Here is a 22,024-nt window from a genome sequence, read left to right on the forward strand (position 1 = left end):
TAACTATGTATGTTCACTTTTCAACAGCACTAGAATTGTTGATATTCTTATATATATATATATATATATATATATATATATATATATATATATATGTGTGTTTGGGTTAAAGGTTTGTCAAGACTTATTTATTTCTAAATTGATAATATGAAGCATCTTCTTAAAGATATCATAGTGTGGATGTGGTGGAAGTGTCCTCAATGCAGACGGATCATTAAGCATTATTATTTTGAAAAAGCACTGTAGGATCAAATTAGGCCATATTATTTACTGTATTAACAAGCAACACAAGTGTCACTGAAATAATTGATATGTTCCCATTCTTGAACTTATTACTTGTCCTGAAGAATCCATACTACAAAGTGCTCAGCAACACGTGCGTCTGTGGCCTAAATAAAAATGAACGATGCCTCCTCATATGACGCAGCCAGGCGTATACCAGGAGACCAAAGTCAATGCCCGTTCTAAATGGATTCTGTAAAAAACAAATAGCTGTTTTCTGAACAAGCGCTCTTCAATGGTTTTGTTTTTAAGGACAACGTTAATTTCCCTGTTGTGGCCGTTTGTGGCGTTTCATTTCCCCGTTGTTGCGTCCCCCCAGAGCAGCCCAGTGTCATGGCAGCAAATCGTGACCTGTACACAAATCAATGAATCCAAATAACGTGACCATTTCCCGAACTGGCGTGAGACCGGGTTGCAGCACACAGACTAAATCCACGAGGCAACCTGAGAGCTGATGAACAGGTGAAACACATCAGGGTGAACAGATAATCACATTGGCAGGAAAAAAAAACACAAGGAAGGAAGTCCAACAACATCAAACAAGACAGGACACATAGGAAGTTCTAGTAGGCAGTAGATGTTGTATAAGGTGTGGTAACTCTCCAGCTGGTTCCCCATCAGCGCTGTAAAATGTATGCTTTATTGTTTATGTTACAGATATTAGTTTTGCTTATTGCAGTTGACGTTGGGAGGTGATGGCATGTGGCTACGAGTCATTTATCAAGATCGGGAAATCAACCTACCATTCTCCCGATGGTCAGTGGCCTGTACTATGAAGCAAGATTCGGGGATACTGAGGTAACTTCAGGTTCAACCCAGGGTTTTCTGTATCACGACGGTGGATCAGTTGTTACCGGGTTCAATCGCCGTGGTAACTTATGCTGAACACCTAACCTGGTCGGGAACAGGTTATGTTGGAGTTCAGAGATCAACCGGTGTTAAAGCACCGCCTACTGACCAATCAATACTTGATTGATAACGGTGTCGCCTTAGAAGATCCGGTGGAGCTCTGTACGCCGAGAGAGAGAGAGAGAGAGAGAGAGAGAGAGAGAGAGAGAGAGAGAGAGAGAGAGAGAGAGAGAGAGAGGTGTGCTCAGAAAAGTTCAAACATTTAGAGACCGACAACCCCGTTAACATTCCCTGATGGGTATTTTTATGAAAGATATAGATTTTCAGCGGAGGGAATTACGTATAGGCTATTTATCGGCTTGTTAAGCCGTGTGTTGACAATACGCACATCGGTTTGAATTATGTTTTTATATTTTTTATTTGCTCTCACGATCGCTTACCACTGCCAGGGTTGCAACTGAAATAATAAGGACAAGTGTAATTATAGTCAGATCTTGTGCCTGACTGATGGGGAAGTGATATTGAAGCGTTGTGATTTACCAGTCTACAGCGTTGGCTATTTTTTTGCCAGCTTTCCTCCTGCTTTAGGAAGCAGCAACTTAATAGTATTTTTTTTTGCCAGCTTTCCTTCCTGCATTTTGCCTGATTGGTCATGATTGGTCATGCTGTGCAAATGCCACCTCTTTTATGTGAACGCGCGCCGCTGGATTGGGAAACCCTGATGGTTGATTGAACTGGTTGATAACCACTGTCGTGACCTCGGTTGTTAGGGTTAGCGAAGCCGTGTAACTGAAAGAAATCCAAGACATGTTGATCTTGATTCCTAGTACAGGCCTCTGGTCGGTCAAATTTTCACCAACATCAGAGCAAACAGAGGAAATACGACCCACGGGAGCATTTTCTGCCTTCATATCTAACCCTAACTGACGCGGTTTTAAACAGTCACAGTTTGGTAAATGCACCAAAATACAGGAAATACAGGAAATGCACCAGCATTGTTCTACCTGGCAGGTAGAACAATGCTGGTGCATTTCCTGTATTTCCCTAGCCTCGTGAGACCGTCCTGATCTCGCGAGCTCCAGTTTTCCACTTGCAGATCAGTCTGGCATCTTGAGGTAGAGAAAATTTGGAGCCGTTAGCCAAACGACCGGGCCAATCAGCGTTGGTTTTGAGGTGGGTTTAGGTGGTGATAGACAGATGGTTTATCCAATCAGCTAACCAGTATTTTCAGACAGCGGTAGCCACTCGCTAATGCTTTTTTTCTCTTGGATCCTTGTTTTGGAATATGGTCCATGAACCTGAAATGGTTCCTTTTATTCCTAAATTCTCGTTACACAAACGGCAAATATCCTTTACCGACATGTTTGCATGCTGAGTTAACGAGCTATGCTTTGCCTGCAGCAGCAGGGGCGGGCTTGTGGTTGTATTTTCATACGCTTCGTGGATCTGATTGGTTGATTTGGCCCGTCTATCACCAACATAGGTGATAGACAGATGGTTCATCCAATCAGCTAACCAGTATTTCCGCCCCTTCCCAAAAGTTCTCAAACGGAAAGTTCCCAGATGGATATGCCGAGCAAATGCGAAGCAATCCATCTGGCGGAGTCAGGTTAGTATTTCACCTTCATCAGGCAAAACATTGGCTGATAAAAAGCCTGAGTGGCTGGTGGCCAAAAAAGTTAACTTCAGGCCCTGTTTACAATCATATGATATGAAAAATAAAACCTGCATGAAAAGTTAAGTTGAGTCAAGTTAAATGAGGCAAAGTGTGTGTGTGTATGCTTATTAGCAGAGCTAAAACTGAAGTGCCAAAACTCATCTCCCAATAGATCAGTGTTTGATGGGCTAAATGACCATTTACTTTGTTGTGTATAGTGGGCATCGTCAGACACACAAACAGTCAGGTCCCGTGGGATTTAATTTGCCTCTCTATGAACAATGTTTTGCAGCCCATTAGTGGCTCCTAAAGGGGTGTGCTGAACCCCTCTGGACAGGAAGTTTGTTCACACCTGCATGGGTTAGTCAGATGATGACATCTCGACCGATGAGGCGTCACTGCCAGCAGAGGTGTGAAGACAAACAAGCATCAGTATGAACTCATTAACATATGATGTAATCATTACTAAACAGTGATATTTTTTCAGTTGATACTGTGTCTGAGAATGCAATAAGTTAATCAAATTGGAATTTTTTATATTTAAAAAAAAAAGGGATTCAATTAGCATGTGTAATGTGAGAGGGGTTGCTGCCAGTCACAAATCCCCAGAGAATTATCTCCTGACTGTGCAGCTCCTCTCAGCTCTACAGTGTGTTTTTAACTCACTGGTATTTTGGTTGTAAGGCCCAAACCTTTACTGTTTTTGTTTGATTTCACAGCTCTAATGATAATAATAATAATTCCATACATTTATATAGCGCTTTATCATAGATGCTCACCACTCATCAGAGTCCATTTCAGGACTCTAAAACCCACTGTACCAAAGAGTTTGGTGTAGCTCAGCAGCAAATAGACAGTTAGAGACCAGCTGGTGAATAAAGTGGAGGATTTAGCAGGTAAAGAGGGTTGTAGTGCTGCCATAGTACACCAAAATGTACGGAAGGGGCCATAGCAATTGAACAAAGAATTAAATAAGGACACAAAGTATAAGAGCTCCAAATTCCGTGTAAGAAAGCAGGTTGGGGTGGTGGATGGGTCAAACAAACACAGGACTTTCAGCCAGGAGATCGGGGACCGTGTCCTCTTTGAAAATGAAGGTAGTGGGGCGTATTTTCTTGCCAACAATAGGACGTTAATTCACATAATGATCCTATGGGTCGTATTAGAGGGTGGGAATAAGAAAACTGTATTGTCATATGGTTTGGAAGACATGTTGGACCCTTTATTATCCTACTGGTTCTACTTCTGCATCTTTTGGTCCTGCAGGGTGGGTGGTGAAGATCCAATAGTGTTATTTTTTAGTGCTTAACAACAAGACAACGCCAGCCAAATTCAATCAGACTGCAATGGAGAGGATAGATGGGAGGTGGGAAGGCCCGAGGCTTGCTGACTGTTAGGCTATGCTCGCAGGCCGAGAATCTGAATAGTTATAAGTCGGCAGGAAATCAAGCAGGGGGCTAGCGTTCCACCTGCTTGACTCCAGAGAGGTGCTACAGGGCCCATGAAGGCACTGGAGGTCTGGGAGCAGAGTTTGGAAGATTTAGAGGAGACTGGAACAGGCTAAAGAGAGCCAGGTTCTGGAGCAGAACTTTCACCTGAAGAATGCCACTTGTTGGCCAAACTCTGGCACCCGCTCACAGATGGCAGTGAAGAGCTTCAGGAAGTAGTGCACAGGTGGATGGGAGACCGATGGTAAAGTGTGAGGGCATCTGGTGGCAAGTCTGGAAAGTTCCTTAGAAGTGCATGGGCCTGGGGGCATTGGCAAGAACAGAGGGCCTGACTGAGCAGAATAAACTGCTGAGGCAGCCGTCGAGACACTGAGATGGCCTAGCAAGATCAAACCAGACCGGCTGTTCTCATAAACCATACCTACATATAGCTATGAATAGTAAACTACTGTAATTCGTATGTATACCAGGTATTTATTACCGTCAGGGCCAGTGTCCCCCTCGGTATCCCCCTCCACAATGTCAAAAGTCAGTTTCATTTGAGCGAGCAGAATTGTCTAAGGATTAAAGTGCTTATACCTGCTCCAGACCATACTGTTGCATGTGTTCAGCTGGGTCGAGATCTGAAAATCTGGAATCTGGGGGTGACAGAAGATTGACAGAAAGGCAGAACACCGGAGGATTGAAAAGAAAAAGGATTATTGAAAGTCTTGTGGACTAACAGAGAAAGTGTAGGAGGTGACGTTGTGATGTGTAGAGCAAGAAAAGGACATCAGTGTCCAACAGAGACTGAGAGGGAGAAAATGAAGGGTGGGGACAGCAGTAGAAAGAGAGAAATCATTTGTACGACAGAGTTTGAAGCAAAGAGCTGAGGCCTCTCTCATCCTCCCACTGATGACGGAGACACAGGACGGAGCAGAGCTCTGCTTTCCACAACTCTTCAACACCTCCTGCAGGAAGCTGACATCTCCTTGGTTTAAAGTGATGCTCATTCACATTTTTCTCTACTCCATCTCTCTGCTCACTGTAGCTCTCAACCTGCTCGTCATCATCTCAGTCTCCCACTTCAGGTTAAGATTATTGTCTCAACACTTGAAGTTAGTGATATATGAACACTGTGTGTCAGTTTCATGGTCCTGGTATTGTGCATGCTGGCTTGATGTCTCAATGTCATGGCTTAGTGGGATATTTGAAGGAGCTATTGCTGATGTTATTATAATGTAACACATTTTCTTCTCATACTGTGATAATCAAACTGACTGCTCAGAATAAGGCCTGTTTCTACGACAGATCAGAAAAAAACTCGTGTGTTTTTGGAATGATTATTTCGATTGTTTCAGAAAGAACTAAAATAAAATGATTGTTTGTCATTTAGATATGAGGACTTGTTGTTTAAATGGTGCTTTTCTCTTTCCCTCCAGGCAGCTCCACACACCCACCAACATCCTCCTCCTCTCTCTGGCTGTCTCAGACTTTCTAGTGGGCCTCGTGGTGATGCCGGGAGAAATCCTCCGAAGAACATCCTGCTGGTTTCTTAGTGACTTTGTGTGTTTTCTTTATAATCTTCTATCAGCCATCATTCCCACATCCTCAATAGGTGACATAGTGCTCATATCAGTTGACTGTTACGTTGCCATTTGTGACCCTCTGCACTACATCACCAGAATCACTGTCAACAGAGTTAAACTCTGTGTTTGTCTTTTTTGGCTCTATTCTGTTTCCTACTGCTTTCTCTGTGTAAAGGATGACCTGACTCAACCAGGGAGGTATAATTCCTGCTACGGAGAATGTGTGTTGGTCGTTGACTCTGTCTTAGGAGCTGTAGATGTTGTTTTGAGCTTTATTGTTCCAGTTATTCTCATCATAGCTCTGTATCTGAGAATATTTGCCGTAGCTGTGTCTCAGGCTCGTGCCATGCGCGCTCACATTACAGCTGTCACACTCCAGCTTTCAGTGACTCCAAAGGCAAAGAAATCAGAGCTGAAAGCAGCCAGGACTCTTGGTGTTCTTGTAGTTGTGTTTCTAATGTGTTTCTGCCCATATTACTCTGTCTCTCTTACAGGTGACAGCTTGGTCAATGCTTCATCTGCATCCTATGTTCTCTTTGTGTTCTATTGTAACTCTTGTCTAAACCCTGTGATATATGCCTTGTTTTACCCCTGGTTCAGAAAATCAGTTAAACTCATTGTAACTCTTCAGATACTGCAGCCTGGCTCCTGTGGGACCAACATGCTGTAGAGAGGCTGTGGATGGACTGAGATCAGACTCGGTCTGAGGAAAAAAGGAATGGAAATGTTCCTACTGTTCAGTTATCAGTTGTTGTATACAGAATGTGAAAATATGCTTTCCTCTCTAAAAGTCTAAATTGTGTATGAACAACAGATGAAAGGCCTGTGCTTCAGCTTTATCTTGTTGTGTATTTTGTCTCTCTGATGCTGCTGCATTCAAAGAAACAGTCACAAGCACCATATACTATTAATCACCCAGTTTAATGCAAGCTTTAAATTCATGTCATGTATGACACTTGGCCCATTTACAAAGTTGTTTTAATCATTTCTGTTTAGTGTCATTCATATTTGATCCCAGTATGACATTTCTTGTCTTTATGACAGAATTATGTTTTATGTATATTAACGTAAAGCACTATGAAGTCCTATTGCGAGAAGTAAAAAAATAGATTAATTTAAAAAGACAGGATTATTTACAGTTCATCAGATCATTGAAGTCACACTTCCAGAGAAATATGTAATCATAGGACAGAGAAAGTTAAGTTTCACAAATTATGTAAAGTGTAATGGGCTGCAATTTTAAATCAATTTTATTACAAAGAGATCAGAATTAGCATCATTTATTTAATTTTACATAGCATAGTGATTTGTTGTGAAGTGACATATGATAATAAACAGACATATTCACAATGTAATATTGTGTGTTTTTATCGATTTTTCACACTGATGTGAAATGACAAGAGACAATAATGACATGTTGAAAACTAGGTGTTTTATTAGCCTTCATACTCCTGGGCATCTGAGTGGGATTGCCGCATTCAAACCTGCCCAAAAGAACCGCACCAAGGGGGAAAACCAACCCTAGTGTGATTCAACCAAACTAAATGAGCCAGCTGTTAAAACCTGAGTCTGTTTTTGGTGGTCCACTTTTCGGTCCACTTGGACAGATGCCTTCAAAAACACCCTTAGTGTAGCAGCCTGTGCCATGCAACAATTATTGTTCAGTGTAGAGTTACATTATCTGAACACTTAAACTGCCACAGTTATTCATGAAATGCTCTGCTGACTTGCCAGAAGATGGAGCTGTTGACTTGTATTTTTCAGGATAGTAATGAAGTAAAGCAGTAAAGGTGAATAGTGGGGTAGTCAAGTCAACCGAGTCCTCTTCAAGACAACTTAGATAATTGTTCATAATGTATGTGATTCAAGAGACACTATATATTTTAATTTAAGATAATAATTTTGCATTATGTTTTGTAATGATCCAAACGCAAGTACAGTGTAACAACACTGTAGGATCAAATGAGGCTATAGACAGGTGTCACAGGTGTCACTAAAAACACAGGTCTCCCTAAAAAATACAAATCTTCCCATTTTTGAATTTTATCACTTGTCTTGAAGAATCCACGGTACAAAGTGCTCAGTGACATTGTGTCTGTATTTATCATCAAGGGATTTATTGGAAATGTCCTCGGATATCTAAGGTATATGAAATGTGGCCAACCGCACTCATCCCAGAGCTAAGAAATATAGTACACCCAAAAGTAAGTGAAAGAGCAAGACACTCCAATGGGGTTATTCACTGAAAAAAACAGCTACCATGGAAACAGTGTTTTTTTGCACTTCATCAAAGGACCAAAAATGTAGTCTATTTAGCAAAATTGTGATAAGATGTATGTGGGTACATACACCACAAGGATGAGAGCACAATAGTAGCATCAGACATAATGATGACATAATCTTTAAGAAGTGTGAATGGATCAAACTGACACTCCAAAATCCACTATGAAAACTAAAGATCAAGATGAAAGAGTAACATCAATATTGAACAGGCTGGCCTGTTTTGTCAAGTTCAAATCAAGCTAAAAGAGGTGAAGAAAACAGCAAACACTTATTAGATAGTTAAGTAAAATAGGTCAAACTATGCTAAGCCAAATGAAGCTATGGACTCGTGTGCAGAAAGGGTTTTCAAGCAGGAACAGGTGTAAAATTATAAATACATGGTCTATAATCATAACCATACAAACTGTTATTTAAATCTTCTAAATTAAAATATCTTTGATTTTGTGTCTCCATTCCCCACTTAAGCATAATGCCAGAGTACACAGTGGCATGTTAACCTAGGACACAAACTAATGAGCTGATCATTTCAGACAGGTGTGTTGATGCTCTGAAACATCTCAAACATGCAGGGAAGGTTTCTAAAGAACAATGGCTGATCATATAGAAGATGTGACATTATGACCGTTTGAACTTTCAATCTTCAGGTCCAAAGGCAAAGCTGATCTCAGTGAGCTATTGTCCAGGTGATAACTCCTCTAGATATTTGGCTATATTTTATTGAGTCAGCCTGAGTTGACTCAATAACATGACTTTCTTTAACTGGAACTGGACTGATTGTTAATCAGAATCAGATGTGTTAATGCAGACACACATTTAAAATATGCAGGGCAGTTGTCCACAGCACAAAGCCTTATTAGATACATGTATAATCATCTTGCAACACCATGGCCTCGAACTCAGAACCTCTGAGGCCGAAGGAAAGTTCTGATCTCATGTTATGTTTACACGTAGCCGGCTATTTTCATAAAGGGACATTTCAACCTCTCCGTTTTCAAAAATAACATTGTGCCCAGCTGTCAGTTTTCAGAAAAGTGTTTGTTTACATGTACCCGTGTATATATGCTGCCAATGCCGTCAAGAGCATGCCAAACCTGAGGTGGCAGTGTAACAAGAAACTCAAGCCAATCTAAGCTCTTAGCCAATCAGAATCCCGAAAATAGCAACAACAGCAACAAATCACTTCCTCTCTCTTCTCTTTCTCACTTCCTCGGCTGCCTTAACCTCCGTTTGTCTCAGTTTACATGCAAACGAAGATTTCATGTAGCATGTACGGCTGATTTGTTATGAATTTTTAAAGTTTAGAATTTGAAATGGCTGTTGTAGCGCCACCCTCAGGACTGTTAGCACACAAATCGCACTGATTGCGTTTGGCATAGGAGTGGACTTATGTGCAAAGTTTGGTGAGTTTTTCATGCATGGGAACATGGATTTCTTTGGAAGAAGAAGAATACAGGCAAATAAAATATTGCCGCTGCTGGTTGGATGGTTGCATTAGAGCTTGCCACGATCGGCCGTGAGAGACGACAGAGAATTCATAAATTATGGACATTAAGTGTATCAATCTTGTATGTAACAGTTTGGATTTATTGCACAAAGACCCCGAAAAAACTCCGGATTTCCAGGCTGGATAAAAAACCATCTGTAAGGGCTATGATGAAACCAAAGACATCAGCAGAATGGCAGAACATTTCTTTCAACAAAATTGCCCAAAAATTAACACAGATTCATGAATGTACGTTGTATGGAACCATAATGATGGGAGCAAAGCAGGAAGTAAGGTGACGAAGTATAAGAGTGCCAGATTTCAGTGTGACAGACTGATCTCATTAAGTGGCGTATGTATGACACGCCAATCCGTATGCCATTTCAACGTGTTATTAAGATGCCGTTTGGCCTCCGTTGACCTACATTATGCGTGAATTATCGGCGTAGCGAGTAGTATGAAAGGACGGAAGTCCGCGGATGGGTAAAACACAGGACTTTCACCCAGGAGAACCGGGATTGCGTCCCACGTGTGGCGAGAGACGCAATCCCCACGCAATTTAAAGGGTTATTTCACCGTTGGGAAGATGAATATCTTTAAATTGGGTCACTTATGTAGTAGAAATGTGAATTTTTTTTTAAATTGGTGGCTTCTATGCCGAGGAAAGCCAGAGACCAACTAGAATATTGGGCAAGACCAATGGCCAAGTCTGAGTGCAATTACCAAGGAGTCCAAGAGAAATCTGAGGCAATAGGAAAATGTCTGGAGTCCAAACTCGAGTCCAGCCTCGGACTATGGCACTGCAAGGTGTGTGACGAATGAGTTAGTGGCAAAGGTTTACCCACATCCCAAGAGATACTTCTTAAAAGGGATATTTCACCATTGGAAAGATGATCTTTAAATTGGGTCACTTATGTAGTAGAAATGTGAACCTTTTTTAGAAATTGGTGGCTTCTAGGGCAAGAAAAGCCAGAAAATGTGTTTTTGGCTCATGTGGATGAAAGACATCAAATCCCAGAATGCACTTGCTTCGCTGCTTTAGCGTCTACTCCCAAGCCACGCCTACCGTTTCCAGACAGACAGTGAGACAGTCAACTCAACTCAAGTGTGTCTTATTGTCATTTCAACCATATACACGAAACGTTTCACCATGGCTCAAGTGATTACACAATTAAAATATATAAAATCGACATTACATAAAAACGGCATACGAAACAGGCTACATTAAGTGCACACACATTATAGGCTCCTAAAGTTCAGCTAATACATAGCTACTAGCATTAGCGCTTGGTGGGCTGTAAACACTGAGAAAAAACACAGCCATAATTTTACGTGGAATGTAGAATGGTCGGCATTTAACAGTCACAAACTCCACCAGCAGTTAGCAGTTAGTTGGATACAAGCACCCCATTTCTGCACCAGTCAATGTTAACACAGCCCACCTCCACTAGTCTTACCCGGCAACAGAGCAGCCGGCCTGGTAGCTGGATAGTCCGGTACACTGTTGTTCAGCAATGTCTCCACAACAACAAAAACACAGCAGTCTCTGAACTTGCGTTGGGAGTTTCGTTGAAGTTGGATGTAGTCCAGTTTGTTGTTTTTTTTGAACATTTTTATTTACGTAAATGCACATCTTAATTGACTTTTGTTTTTTACAAACATAGAAGAACAATGGTATATTCGGCAGTATCTTACACTAACATAAAAAAAAAAAAAAATATATATATATAGCATACATAATAAGTAAGTAATCGTGAAGTGTCAATCGGTATCTAAAGTATTAGTTACATTTTTTCAGCAGTATTCTTTATCTACATATTGTTGCATTAAAGAGAAAAAAATAAATAAAAAAAATAAAAATAAAAATAAAAAAAAGGGGCAAGAGAATCCCTCTTCACTCACACCTTATTATGTCCAGCCAAAATAATGAATAGCCGGGTCCCAAAGATCCTTAAACTGATCGACTTTCAAGTGAAGTTGGGCCGTGATTTTCTCCATACAGTATATCTCCTTCAACCCCTTCTGCCATTGTTCAAGTGTAGGGGGTTGGACCTTGAGCCAGGACCTAGTAATCATTTTTCTTGCAACTAAGAGTAATATCTGAATCAATTTAGTGTACTGTCTGTTAAGACTCTCACTTGGGGCCACTCCTATTACACAGTGAACAAATTCTAATGCCAGGTTACATTTTAATATGACTTGAATTTCCCGTGTAACTCCTTGCCAAAAGGGTCTCAGGATGGGGCAATCCCAAAAAATGTGAGTATGATCTCCAATTTGGTTACAATTTCTCCAAAATAAATTTGATTTACTATTGTCAAAACTGGACATAATTAAAGGAGTCCTAAAGAATCTCATCACAACTTTCCAACCGAATTCTTTCCACACGGGACTATTTGTGGTTCTGTGACTAATTTCACATGCCTTAATCCAATCCTCATCTTCAATAATAATATTCGCTTCTAATTCCCATTTGCCTTTTATTTCAAAGGAATTATCTGACAATTGTGTCTGTAGGAGATTATATAAATTTGAGACCGTTTTTTTCTTATTTTTTTCAGTGATATTTTTGATCAAATAGGATTCCATTAAAGTAGGCAATTTTTTCAAGGCTTCCCATTTCCCACTCGACCTTATATAGTCCCGTATCTGCAAATATCGAAAGAAATCTTTGGAGGATAGTCCATGTTTGTCTTGTAATTGTTTGAAGGATTTTAGGATTTCCCCATCAAACATCTGGTGTACAGTTATCAGTCCCCTCCCCGCCCAAATCAAGAAACCAGGATCTGTTTTACTTGGGGGAAAGTCATTCAGTTTGGCTATTTGAAGTGCACGTGAAGTTGTTAGAGGGATACCCAATCTCTTCCTCAACATTGACCATATACGATAAGTACAGGCAATCCATTCATTTTGTATTTTAAGTTCTCTCCATTTCTTTTGTTCAAAAAATAATGCCGTCTCCAAGGGAACCAATGGGCTCGAGAAGTTCTCCAACCACAGCCAATTTGTATCCACATCTTGAGTCACCCACTCTACTATTGCTCGTAACTGTGCTGCCCCATAATACAGTTTAAAATTAGCTAGACTCAAGCCACCAACTCCCTTAGGGCTGCACAGTAATCCCTTCCGGATCCTGGGTTTTTTCCCCTGCCACACAAATGTAGAAATCATCTTATCCAGATTTTTAAAGACAGATGTCGGTATCCATATAGGCAAGGCTTGGAAAAGATACAAAAGACGGGGGAGGATGTTCATCTTTACCACTTTTATTCTGCCTATTAAAGACAAGGGGAGAATATCCCAATGCCCCATATCTGCTTTGATTTTGGACATTAGTTTACCATAATTTTCATTATACAATTGGGAAGCATGAGGCGTAATAACCACACCCAAATACTTGAAGCCCCGGGTGGGCCAGTTAAATGGAGCTATTTTGTCCAATTCCTTTGGTTTGTCCCCTACCAACCACAAAGCTTGTGACTTGGTTTCATTGACTTTATAACCCGAAACTAATCCAAATTCTCTCAGGCATTCTAACAATGCAGGAACAGAAGTCAATGGGTTAGAAATATATAAAATAACGTCATTGGCATACAGTGACAGTTTGAACTCTGTGTCCCCGACAATTACTCCTTGTACTCTTTGATCTTCCCTAATCAACTCTGCCAGTGGTTCTATACTAATTGCGAACAACAGGGGGCTGAGGGGACAACCCTGTCTGGTTCCCCTTTTAAGCCCAAATTCATCCGAGATATAGCCATTCACCCTAACTTTGGAGGTAGGGTTCAGATACATCACTCCAATCCAATTGATAAATGTAGAATGAAATCCCAACTTCTTTAAAGTATACTCTAAAAACAACCAGTCCACTCTGTCGAATGCTTTCTCAGCATCAAGGCTGAGAAGCATTGATGGGTCTGTTTTTTTCCTAGCTATTGTCATTATATTTAATGTTCTCCTAATGTTATTAATTCCCAATCGACCTGGTATGAAGCCAGTTTGGTCAGTACCAATCACATGTTTTGTGCACTCCTGTAATCTTTTGGCCAATATAGATGTTAATATTTTCATGTCGCAGCATAACAGACTTATTGGTCTATATGAAGAGCAACTTATTGGGTCTTTGCCTTCTTTGTGGATTACGGATATTGTTGCTTGAGACCAAGATTTAGGTGGATCATTTTGAGTGAGAGCATAATTAAAGGTCCTTTGTAATAGAGGGGTGATTTCATCTTTGAAACATTTATAGAACTCACCTGGATAGCCATCCACCCCTGGGGACTTATTATTTTTTAAATTCTTAATGGCCCCTTCAATTTCTTTTATTGAGATTGGTTTTATCAATGTTTCAGATTGGGTGTCAGTTATTGAAGGTAGGTTAATATTTTCCAAAAATCTTTCAATCTTAATTGCCTTGTCAGTGGCTTCCGGTGAGTCATACAGTGCTTCATAATAAGAGGAGAATGCATCGGCAATGTCCTTAGGATGAGTTATGACTTTTTTGGAATGTGGATGTTGAATTTTCGCTATTGTACGACTGGCCTGTGCTTTGCGTAATTGAAAAGCTAGTAGTCGACTAGCTCGATTTCCCGATTCATAATACCGCTGATTAGCGAATCGTAGGGCCCCCTCCGCTTTATATGTTAACAGGTCATTAAGCTCTTGTCTGCGCTTCTTTAAAGCTTGAAGAGTATTTTCTTGACTAGTCTCCTTGTGTTCCTTTTCTAAGTCTGAAATCTTTCTTTCCAATTTTTGTTGTTCCTTAATCCTTTCTTTCTTAATTTTAGATGCTAGTGCTATCAATTTTCCTCTTATAACCACTTTTGCTGCCTCCCATAACGTAGAGGCCGAGACCTCTACATTATCATTATGATCTAAATAATCCTTCCATTCTTGTTTAATCCTTTGTACAACACTCAAATTATTAAGGAGGGAGACATTTAACCGCCACTGTTTTAAGTTGATACTTTTATCCAGAACCAACGAAAGGACTAACGGAGCATGATCCGAGATTGTTATTGGTTCAATATGGCAGCTGGTCGCTTTGTAAACATCTCCCTTTAACATACATAACATATCTATTCTGGAGTAGCTACCATGTACTTTAGAGAAAAATGTGTAATCTCGTTCTTTAGGATGTTTTTGGCGCCACACATCTACTAAACCCATCTCTTCCATCATACTCCGCAGTACCCTAGTTTTCCTTGATATTGGACCAGCCTCAAAAGGATGTTTATCTAATTGTTTGTTCAACACGCAGTTGAAATCCCCCCCCAATATGAGCAACCCCTCAACTAATGAGGTTAGAACGACTGAGATGTCTTTGAAAAAAGCAATGTCGTCTTCGTTTGGGGCATACAAATTTAAAATGGATATTTTTATCTCCCCTATTGTTCCAACAATCAGGACGTACCGACCTGCTTTGTCGGCATGCGTTTTCTCAACAGTGAGGCCCAGAGCTTTATGCACTAATATGGCAACCCCTCGCTTTCTTCCCTCTTTATGTGCCGAACTAAAAACCTGTCCTACCCATTCCCTCCGTAGCTTTTGGTGTTCTTTATCATCAAGATGGGTTTCTTGAAGTAAAGCAATTGAACAATTTAGTGTTTTTAGCTGGGACAAAATTTTTTTCCTTTTGATGGGATGATTGATACCATTTATGTTATAACTAACTATATTGAGATTACTCATACTATGTTTTTAGAGATAGAAAACAAATATCTCCATATATGATACTGCCGAGTGCCAAAACAAAAGGAACAGATATTAACAGTGTGAATAGCAATGATGAACAAACCTTTATAGACTTCCAGAAAACCAGTGGATAGCCCTTGAAATAAGAACAACTGAAGAACAAGTAAAGGGCCTCCCACTCCCGGTGTCCATTGGGCAGAGAGCACTTGCTCTCCGGGTAAAGTGCACATTGTGCAGTGGAGACGATCTTCCAGGCAAACCTGTGGTTGCATTCAGACCGTCCTAAGGCCAAGATCAAATACAAGCCCACCCCCCCTCCAGACAGACCCATTCCCAATGTACCTCAGTGCAAAATGTCAAGCCTAACCTGTCCAGTTTCAATCATCTGCATCCCTTCCATAAATGAACTCCCTTATATCCGATGTCTTCAGGTGTTGCCGGTTTTTTTTCCTCCTGTTGGGCTGTGTTGTCCAAGCTTCACGCGCCATCTCCATCTCAAAGACATCTCTGTCCTCCAAGGCGATGTCCACCCCCAAGTCCTTCAGTGTAGGTTGTGCTTCAAGCAATGTTGCAAAAATGCGGGTACCTGATTCCAGGGAAACCTTCAGCTGGGCAGGGTACAGTGTCTGGGCCTTTATATTCTTCTCTTTGAGCTTTTTTATTGCCTCCCGGACCTTTTTCCTCTTCCTCTGCACTTCAGACGAATAATCATGGTCAAAATAGATCGTGTGGCCTTCAAACTGGATATTGCGTTGTTTCCATGCTTGTTGTAGCACTGTCTGCTTCACCTGAAAGTCCAAAAAGCGGACTATGATAGACCGTGGCGGTGCCGCGCCACTGGGTTTTGGCCCAAGGGCTCGGTGTGCTCTTTCCACTTTAAGTACAAGACCCTCTGGCAGTTTCACCATACTCCTCAGAAAGTGTATCACAAAGTCAATCATGCCATCTTTCTCTGATTCCTCCGGGATCCCATATAAACGGATATTGTTGCGGCGCAGTCGGTTCTCCATATCGTCGCATTTACTCGTGAGATCAGCTTCCCTGCGCAGCAGGTATCTTAGCGACGACTATCTTCTGTAACACTTACTCTGTTCTCAGCGTCGGTCATTCTTTGTTCCAAGTCTTCTGTGCGTGTTGCTATCTCGGTCAACTTGGTCTCCATTCTGGTGAGGGAGGATTTTAGATCTCGAAACGAGTCCGTGTTTTCTTGACGGAGTTTGCGTAACTCCGCTAGCACATCGTTCGCCCCCGTGTTAGCCATGTTGTTAGCATCCCCGCTGGTGTTCACTGGAGTAGCTTCAGCTAACGTTAACTGTTTGGGGCCTGGTCTTCTCTCCTCCATTTTGCTCCCTTTTCCTACTTCTTTCCTGCTCGGGTTTTGGATCGGCATATCCACTGAGTTTTCTCTTTCACGTAGTCTTGTATTCATTTATCAATAAACTCTTTTAACGGCTATTTTTAATGGGTCTGTCGGAGCTGAGGAGTCTACCTACAGTTCTCGGCCATGACGTAGGCGGAAGTCCTCCAGTTTGTTGTTTAATGAGCGGACACTTGCAAGCAGAATTGATGGATCAGGTGGCCGGCTAGCGTTAGCTTTCCACCGGCACACTGGTTCAACGTTCCCCGCTGATGATGTCCCTTTACCGGCCAGAGTCATCGAGCAACACCGCTGGTCTCCATAGCAGGCGGGCGAAGCTGTGTTGAGTATTCCGTCTGTAATAAAGTGTCCTGCATATTCTCCAATCTGTACCACGTTTGCGGTAGTTTGAATGCACATAATTGTTGTTCTAAAATTTCCTTCGGGATGAATATATATCTATCTATCTATCTATCTATCTATCTATCTATCTATCTATCTATCTATCTATCTATCTAAAAGTTTTCTGCTGAGAAGCCAGTAGCGAAGATTCAAGATGGCTGACGCTTGTTTTGGTTCGGGAATCTTCAGAGAAAGACGACAGTCCAACCCCCTATGGGCTGGTTTAAAACATGCAGAAGTAGCTCCTACCACTGGCTGTAGTCCATTGCCTCTGGACTACAGCCAGTAGTAGGAGCTACTTCCGCATGTTTTCAAGAATCAAACCTCTCTGATCTGAACCATCCTTCCGACATTTTTCACACAGTTGTGTCTGGCCGGAGGTTTTATCTGTGAGTTCTGCAGAGAAAGAGACATCATCTTTCCTTTTCACAGTGACACATGTTAGCGCTGTCCAGGTAAGCACTGACACATGGTTTTTACTGTTAAAGTAAAGGACAGGGTTCCCTCCTAGAAAGGTTGTTTAGCACGGTGGCTAGTGCTGTTTTTTTTCCAGTGAGGGCCCAGCTGGGGACAGTCACAGACTGATTGCAGCTTTAGTGAACAGCCCAATAGTGTCTGTGATAACGAGACACAGACGGATTCGCGAAATTGATAATTAAAAAATGCTATAAAACAGATCACCTAGGGAGGTGTTCCAGGCACGTCCAGCTGGGAGGAGGCCTCGGGGAAGACCCAGGACTAGGTGGAGGGATTATATCTTGAACCTGGCCTGGGAACGCCCTGGGATCCCCCGCGACCCAACACCGGATAAGCGGACAAAGATGGATGGATGGATGGGAACATAGGGCCCTCTGGAAACAGATTCCAGAGGGCCCTATATTAAATCAGTGCTAAAACTTAACTGTAGATTAGGGTTAGAACCTAAATGGGGATTAGAGTTAGTTGTTAGAGTCTAACAGGGGATTTAGGGTTAGGGGTTAGGGTTACAATCTAACTGGAGATCAGGGTTTATGATTAGGGTCAGAATCTAACTAGAGATTTGAAAGTATGACTACGTCTAAGTTTCCAACCAAGCCAACCCAATGTCAAAGTAGTTGAAAAATGTCTTAAAAATACATAAACAATTCCCAGTGACTTAGGCCTGGTGGGTTACCAGGCTTGCAATACCCTGAAGAAGCTATGCAAAATATAGGACTGATAGAGGCAAAAGGGCGGCAAAATGGAGGGGAATTTTGCAATTGGTGGGTAAAACATTGGCTGGTAGCCAATGAAAACTGAGTGACTCAGTTATTTTTTGCCACTTCTTTTCACATTTCAACCAAGTCTGTGATTTCCTTGCATTGAGCTAAAAAATGTGGCAGCACATCATTGGGGTTAAGAGGCTGTCTAAAACAATCAACCAACGAAAAGATGAGGATTATTCAAAGAAAAGTAAAAGAAGACGTTTTCATTACCAAGTGGACAGTTGGCGACAATGGCGAGGTTCGTGGCTGATTAACAGCAGCAGTTAATCGTAATAACTTGACAACTCTTAAATGTGTAGTTCAAGAACAATGCTGGTGATTCCTTTGAGGCAAACGTTGGCTGGTAAAAAGCCTGTGTGTCCAAAAAAGTTAACTTCAGGCCCTGCTTACAACCATATGGTTCATTCAAACAATGTAGTCTTCAGCAAGTTTAAAGAGACAAAGTTTATGTGAATGCTACAGTATGGTGTCTTAATTAGCAGAGCTAAAACTGAAGTGCCAAACTCATCTCCCAATAGATCAGTGTTTGATGGGCTAAATGACCATTTACTTTGTGGTGTATAGTGGGCATCATCAGACACACAAACAGTCAGGTTCCGTGAGATTTAATTTGCCTCTATATGAACAATGTTTTGCAGCCCATTAGTGGCTCCTAAAGGCGGTGTGCTGAACCCCTCTGGACAAGAAGTTTGCATGGGTTAGTCAGATGATACATCTCGACCAATGAGGCGTCACTGCCAGCAGAGGTGTGAAGATAAACAAACATCAACATGAACCCATCAACATATGATGTAATCATTACTGAACAGTGATGTTTTTTCAGTTGACATTGTGTCTGACAATGCAATAATTTAATCAAGTGGAATTGTTTTGATTTTTTTTTAACATAAAAAGGGATTCAATTACCATGTGTAATGTGAGAGGGGTTGCTGTCAGTCACAAATCCACAGATAATTATCTCCCGACTGTGGAGCTCCTCTCAGCTCTACAGACTGTTTTTATCTTTACTGTTTTTGTTCACTCTCACAGCTCTTACAATAATAATAATTCCATACATTTATATAGCGCTCTATCATAGACACTCAAGGTGCTTTGGGGGGGACCGCACTCTACCACCACCAATATGCCTTACGATGCCAGACGCTCACCTCTCATCAGACTGCAATGGAGAGGATAGATGGGAGGTGGGAAGGCCCGAGGCTTGCTGACTGTTAGGCTATGCTCGCAGGCCGAGAATCTGAATAGTTATAAGTCGGCAGGAAATCAAGCAGGGGGCTAGCGGTCCACCTGCTTGACTCCAGAGAGGTGCTAGAGGGCCCATGAAGGCACTGGAGGTCTGGGAGCAGAGTTTGGAAGATTTAGAGGGGACTGGAACAGGCTAAAGAGAGCCAGGTTCTGGAGCAGAACTTTCACCTGAAGAATGCCACTTGTTGGCCAAACTCTGGCACCCGCTCACAGATGGCAGTGAAGAGCTTCAGGAAGTAGTGCACAGGTGGATGGGAGACCGATGGTAAAGTGTGAGGGCATCTGGTGGCAAGTCTGGAAAGTTCCTTAGAAGTGCATGGGCCTGGTGGAAGTGGCAGGAACAGAGGGCCTGACTGAGCAGAATAAACTGCTGAGGCAGCCGTCGAGACACTGAGATGGCCTAACAAGATTAAACCAGACCGGCTGTTCTCATAAACCATACCTACATATAGCTACGAAAAGTAAACTGTAATTCATACGAACTGTAATTCGTATGTATACCAGGTATTTATTACCGTCAGGGCCAGTGTCTCCCTCGGTATCCCCCTCCACAATGTCAAAAGTCAGTTTCATTTGAGCGAGCAGAAATCAACTTTGAGAGGAGAGTTTACCTGCGAGAGTGTGTCTGCTCTCAAGATCACGCAAATCAGACAGTCACGGAAACATGGTGGCTGCTCTGTGTGCGTGATGCTTGGTTTTACACGCAAAGGCACCATTCTTTCCCTCCCCGATTGTTGAAATCAGAACACCAGAGGATTGAGAAGAAAAATGATTATTGAAAGTCTTGTGGACTAACAGAGAAAGTGTAGGAGGTGACGTTGTGATGTGTAGAGGAAAAAAGGAAGGACATCAGTGTCCAACGGAGACTGAGAGGGAGAAAGGGAGGGGTGGAGACAAGGGTAGAAAGAGAGAAATCATTTGTACGACAGAGTTTGAAGCAGAGAGCTGAGGTCTCTCTCATCCTCCCACTGATGACGGAGACACAGGACGGAGCAGAGCTCTGCTTTCCACAACTCTTCAACACCTCCTGCAGGAAGCTGAAATCTCCTTGGTTTGAAGTGATGCTCATTCACATTTTTCTCTACTCCATCTCTCTGCTCACTGTAGCTCTCAACCTGCTCGTCATCATCTCAGTCTCCCACTTCAGGTTTAGATTATTGTCTCAACACTTGAAGTTATTGATATATGAACACTGTGTGTCAGTTTCAGGGTCCTGGTATTGTGTATGCTGGCTTGATGTCTCAATGTCATGGCTTAGTGGATGCTTGAGGGAGCTATTGCTGATGTTATTGTAATGTAACACCTGTTCTTTTCATACTATGATAATCAAACTGTCTGCTCAGAATAAGGCCTGTTTCTATGAAAGAACTAACATAAAATGTTTGTTTATCATCATTTAGATATTAGGACTTGTTGGTTAAATGGTGCTTTTCTCTTTCCCTCCAGGCAGCTCCACACACCCACCAACATCCTCCTCCTCTCTCTGGCTGTCTCAGACCTTCTAGTGGGCCTCGTGGTGATGCCGGGAGAAATCCTCCGAAAAACATCCTGCTGGTTTCTTGGTGACTTTGTGTGTGCTCTGTATAATTATGTTTCAAACATCATTTCCGTATCCTCAATAGGTGACATAGTGCTCATATCAGTTGACCGTTACGTTGCTATTTGTGACCCTCTGCATTACAACAACAGAATCACTGTGAATAGAGTTAAACTCTGTGTTTGTCTGTGTTGGCTCTATTCTGTTTCCTACAGCTTTCTATTTATAAAGGATGACTTGACTCAACCAGGGAGGTATAATTCCTGCTACGGAGAATGTGTGTTGGCCATTGACTATGTTGCAGCAGCTGTAGATGTTGTTTTGAGCTTTATTGTTCCAGTTACTGTCATCATAGCTCTGTATCTGAGAATATTTGCCGTGGCTGTGTCTCAGGCTCGTGCCATGCGCTCTCACATTACAGCTGTCACACTCCAGCTTTCAGTGACTCCAAAGGCAAAGAAATCAGAGCTGAAAGCAGCCAGGACTCTTGGTGTTCTTGTAGTTGTGTTTCTAATGTGTTTCTGCCCATATTACTCTGTCTCTCTTGCAGGTGACAGCTTGGTCAATGCTTCATCTGCAACCTATTTTCTCTTTGTGTTGTATTGTAACTCTTGTCTAAACCCTGTGATCTATGCCTTGTTTTACCCCTGGTTTAGAAAATCAGTTAAACTCATTGTAACTCTTCAGATACTGCAGCCTGGCTCCTGTGGGACCAACATGCTGTAGAGAGGCTGTGGAGGGACTGAGATCAGACTCGGTCTAAGGATAAATGAATGAATATGTTCCTGATGTTAAGTGAGTGAAATGTCAAATACAGAAGGTGAAGATATTCTTTCCTGTCTTTAAGTCTAAATTGTGTCTGAACAACAATTGAAAGGCCTGTGCTTTAGCTTTATCTTGTTGTGTATTGTTTCTCTCTGATGCTGCTGCATTTAAAGAAAGAGTCATAAGCACCATATACTGTTTCTAGGTAAT

The 22,024-nt window shown here is 41.8% G+C and overlaps 1 protein-coding gene across 1 annotated transcript; it reads left to right on the forward strand.

Moving 5' to 3' along the window:
• The first annotated feature begins 20,483 nt into the window (after window positions 1-20,483).
• On the forward strand, window positions 20,484-21,775 carry LOC114565160 (trace amine-associated receptor 13c-like). The gene is made up of 2 exons (XM_028593051.1): window positions 20,484-20,659; window positions 20,959-21,775. The coding sequence occupies exons 1-2, from the start codon at window positions 20,484-20,486 to the stop codon at window positions 21,773-21,775; spliced, it is 993 nt and encodes a 330-aa protein (XP_028448852.1).
• The last annotated feature ends 249 nt before the right edge of the window (window positions 21,776-22,024 follow it).

The sequence above is a fragment of the Perca flavescens genome, chromosome 12, assembly GCF_004354835.1.
Source record: "Perca flavescens isolate YP-PL-M2 chromosome 12, PFLA_1.0, whole genome shotgun sequence".
In the NCBI taxonomy this organism is placed as follows: Eukaryota; Metazoa; Chordata; class Actinopteri; order Perciformes; family Percidae; genus Perca; species Perca flavescens.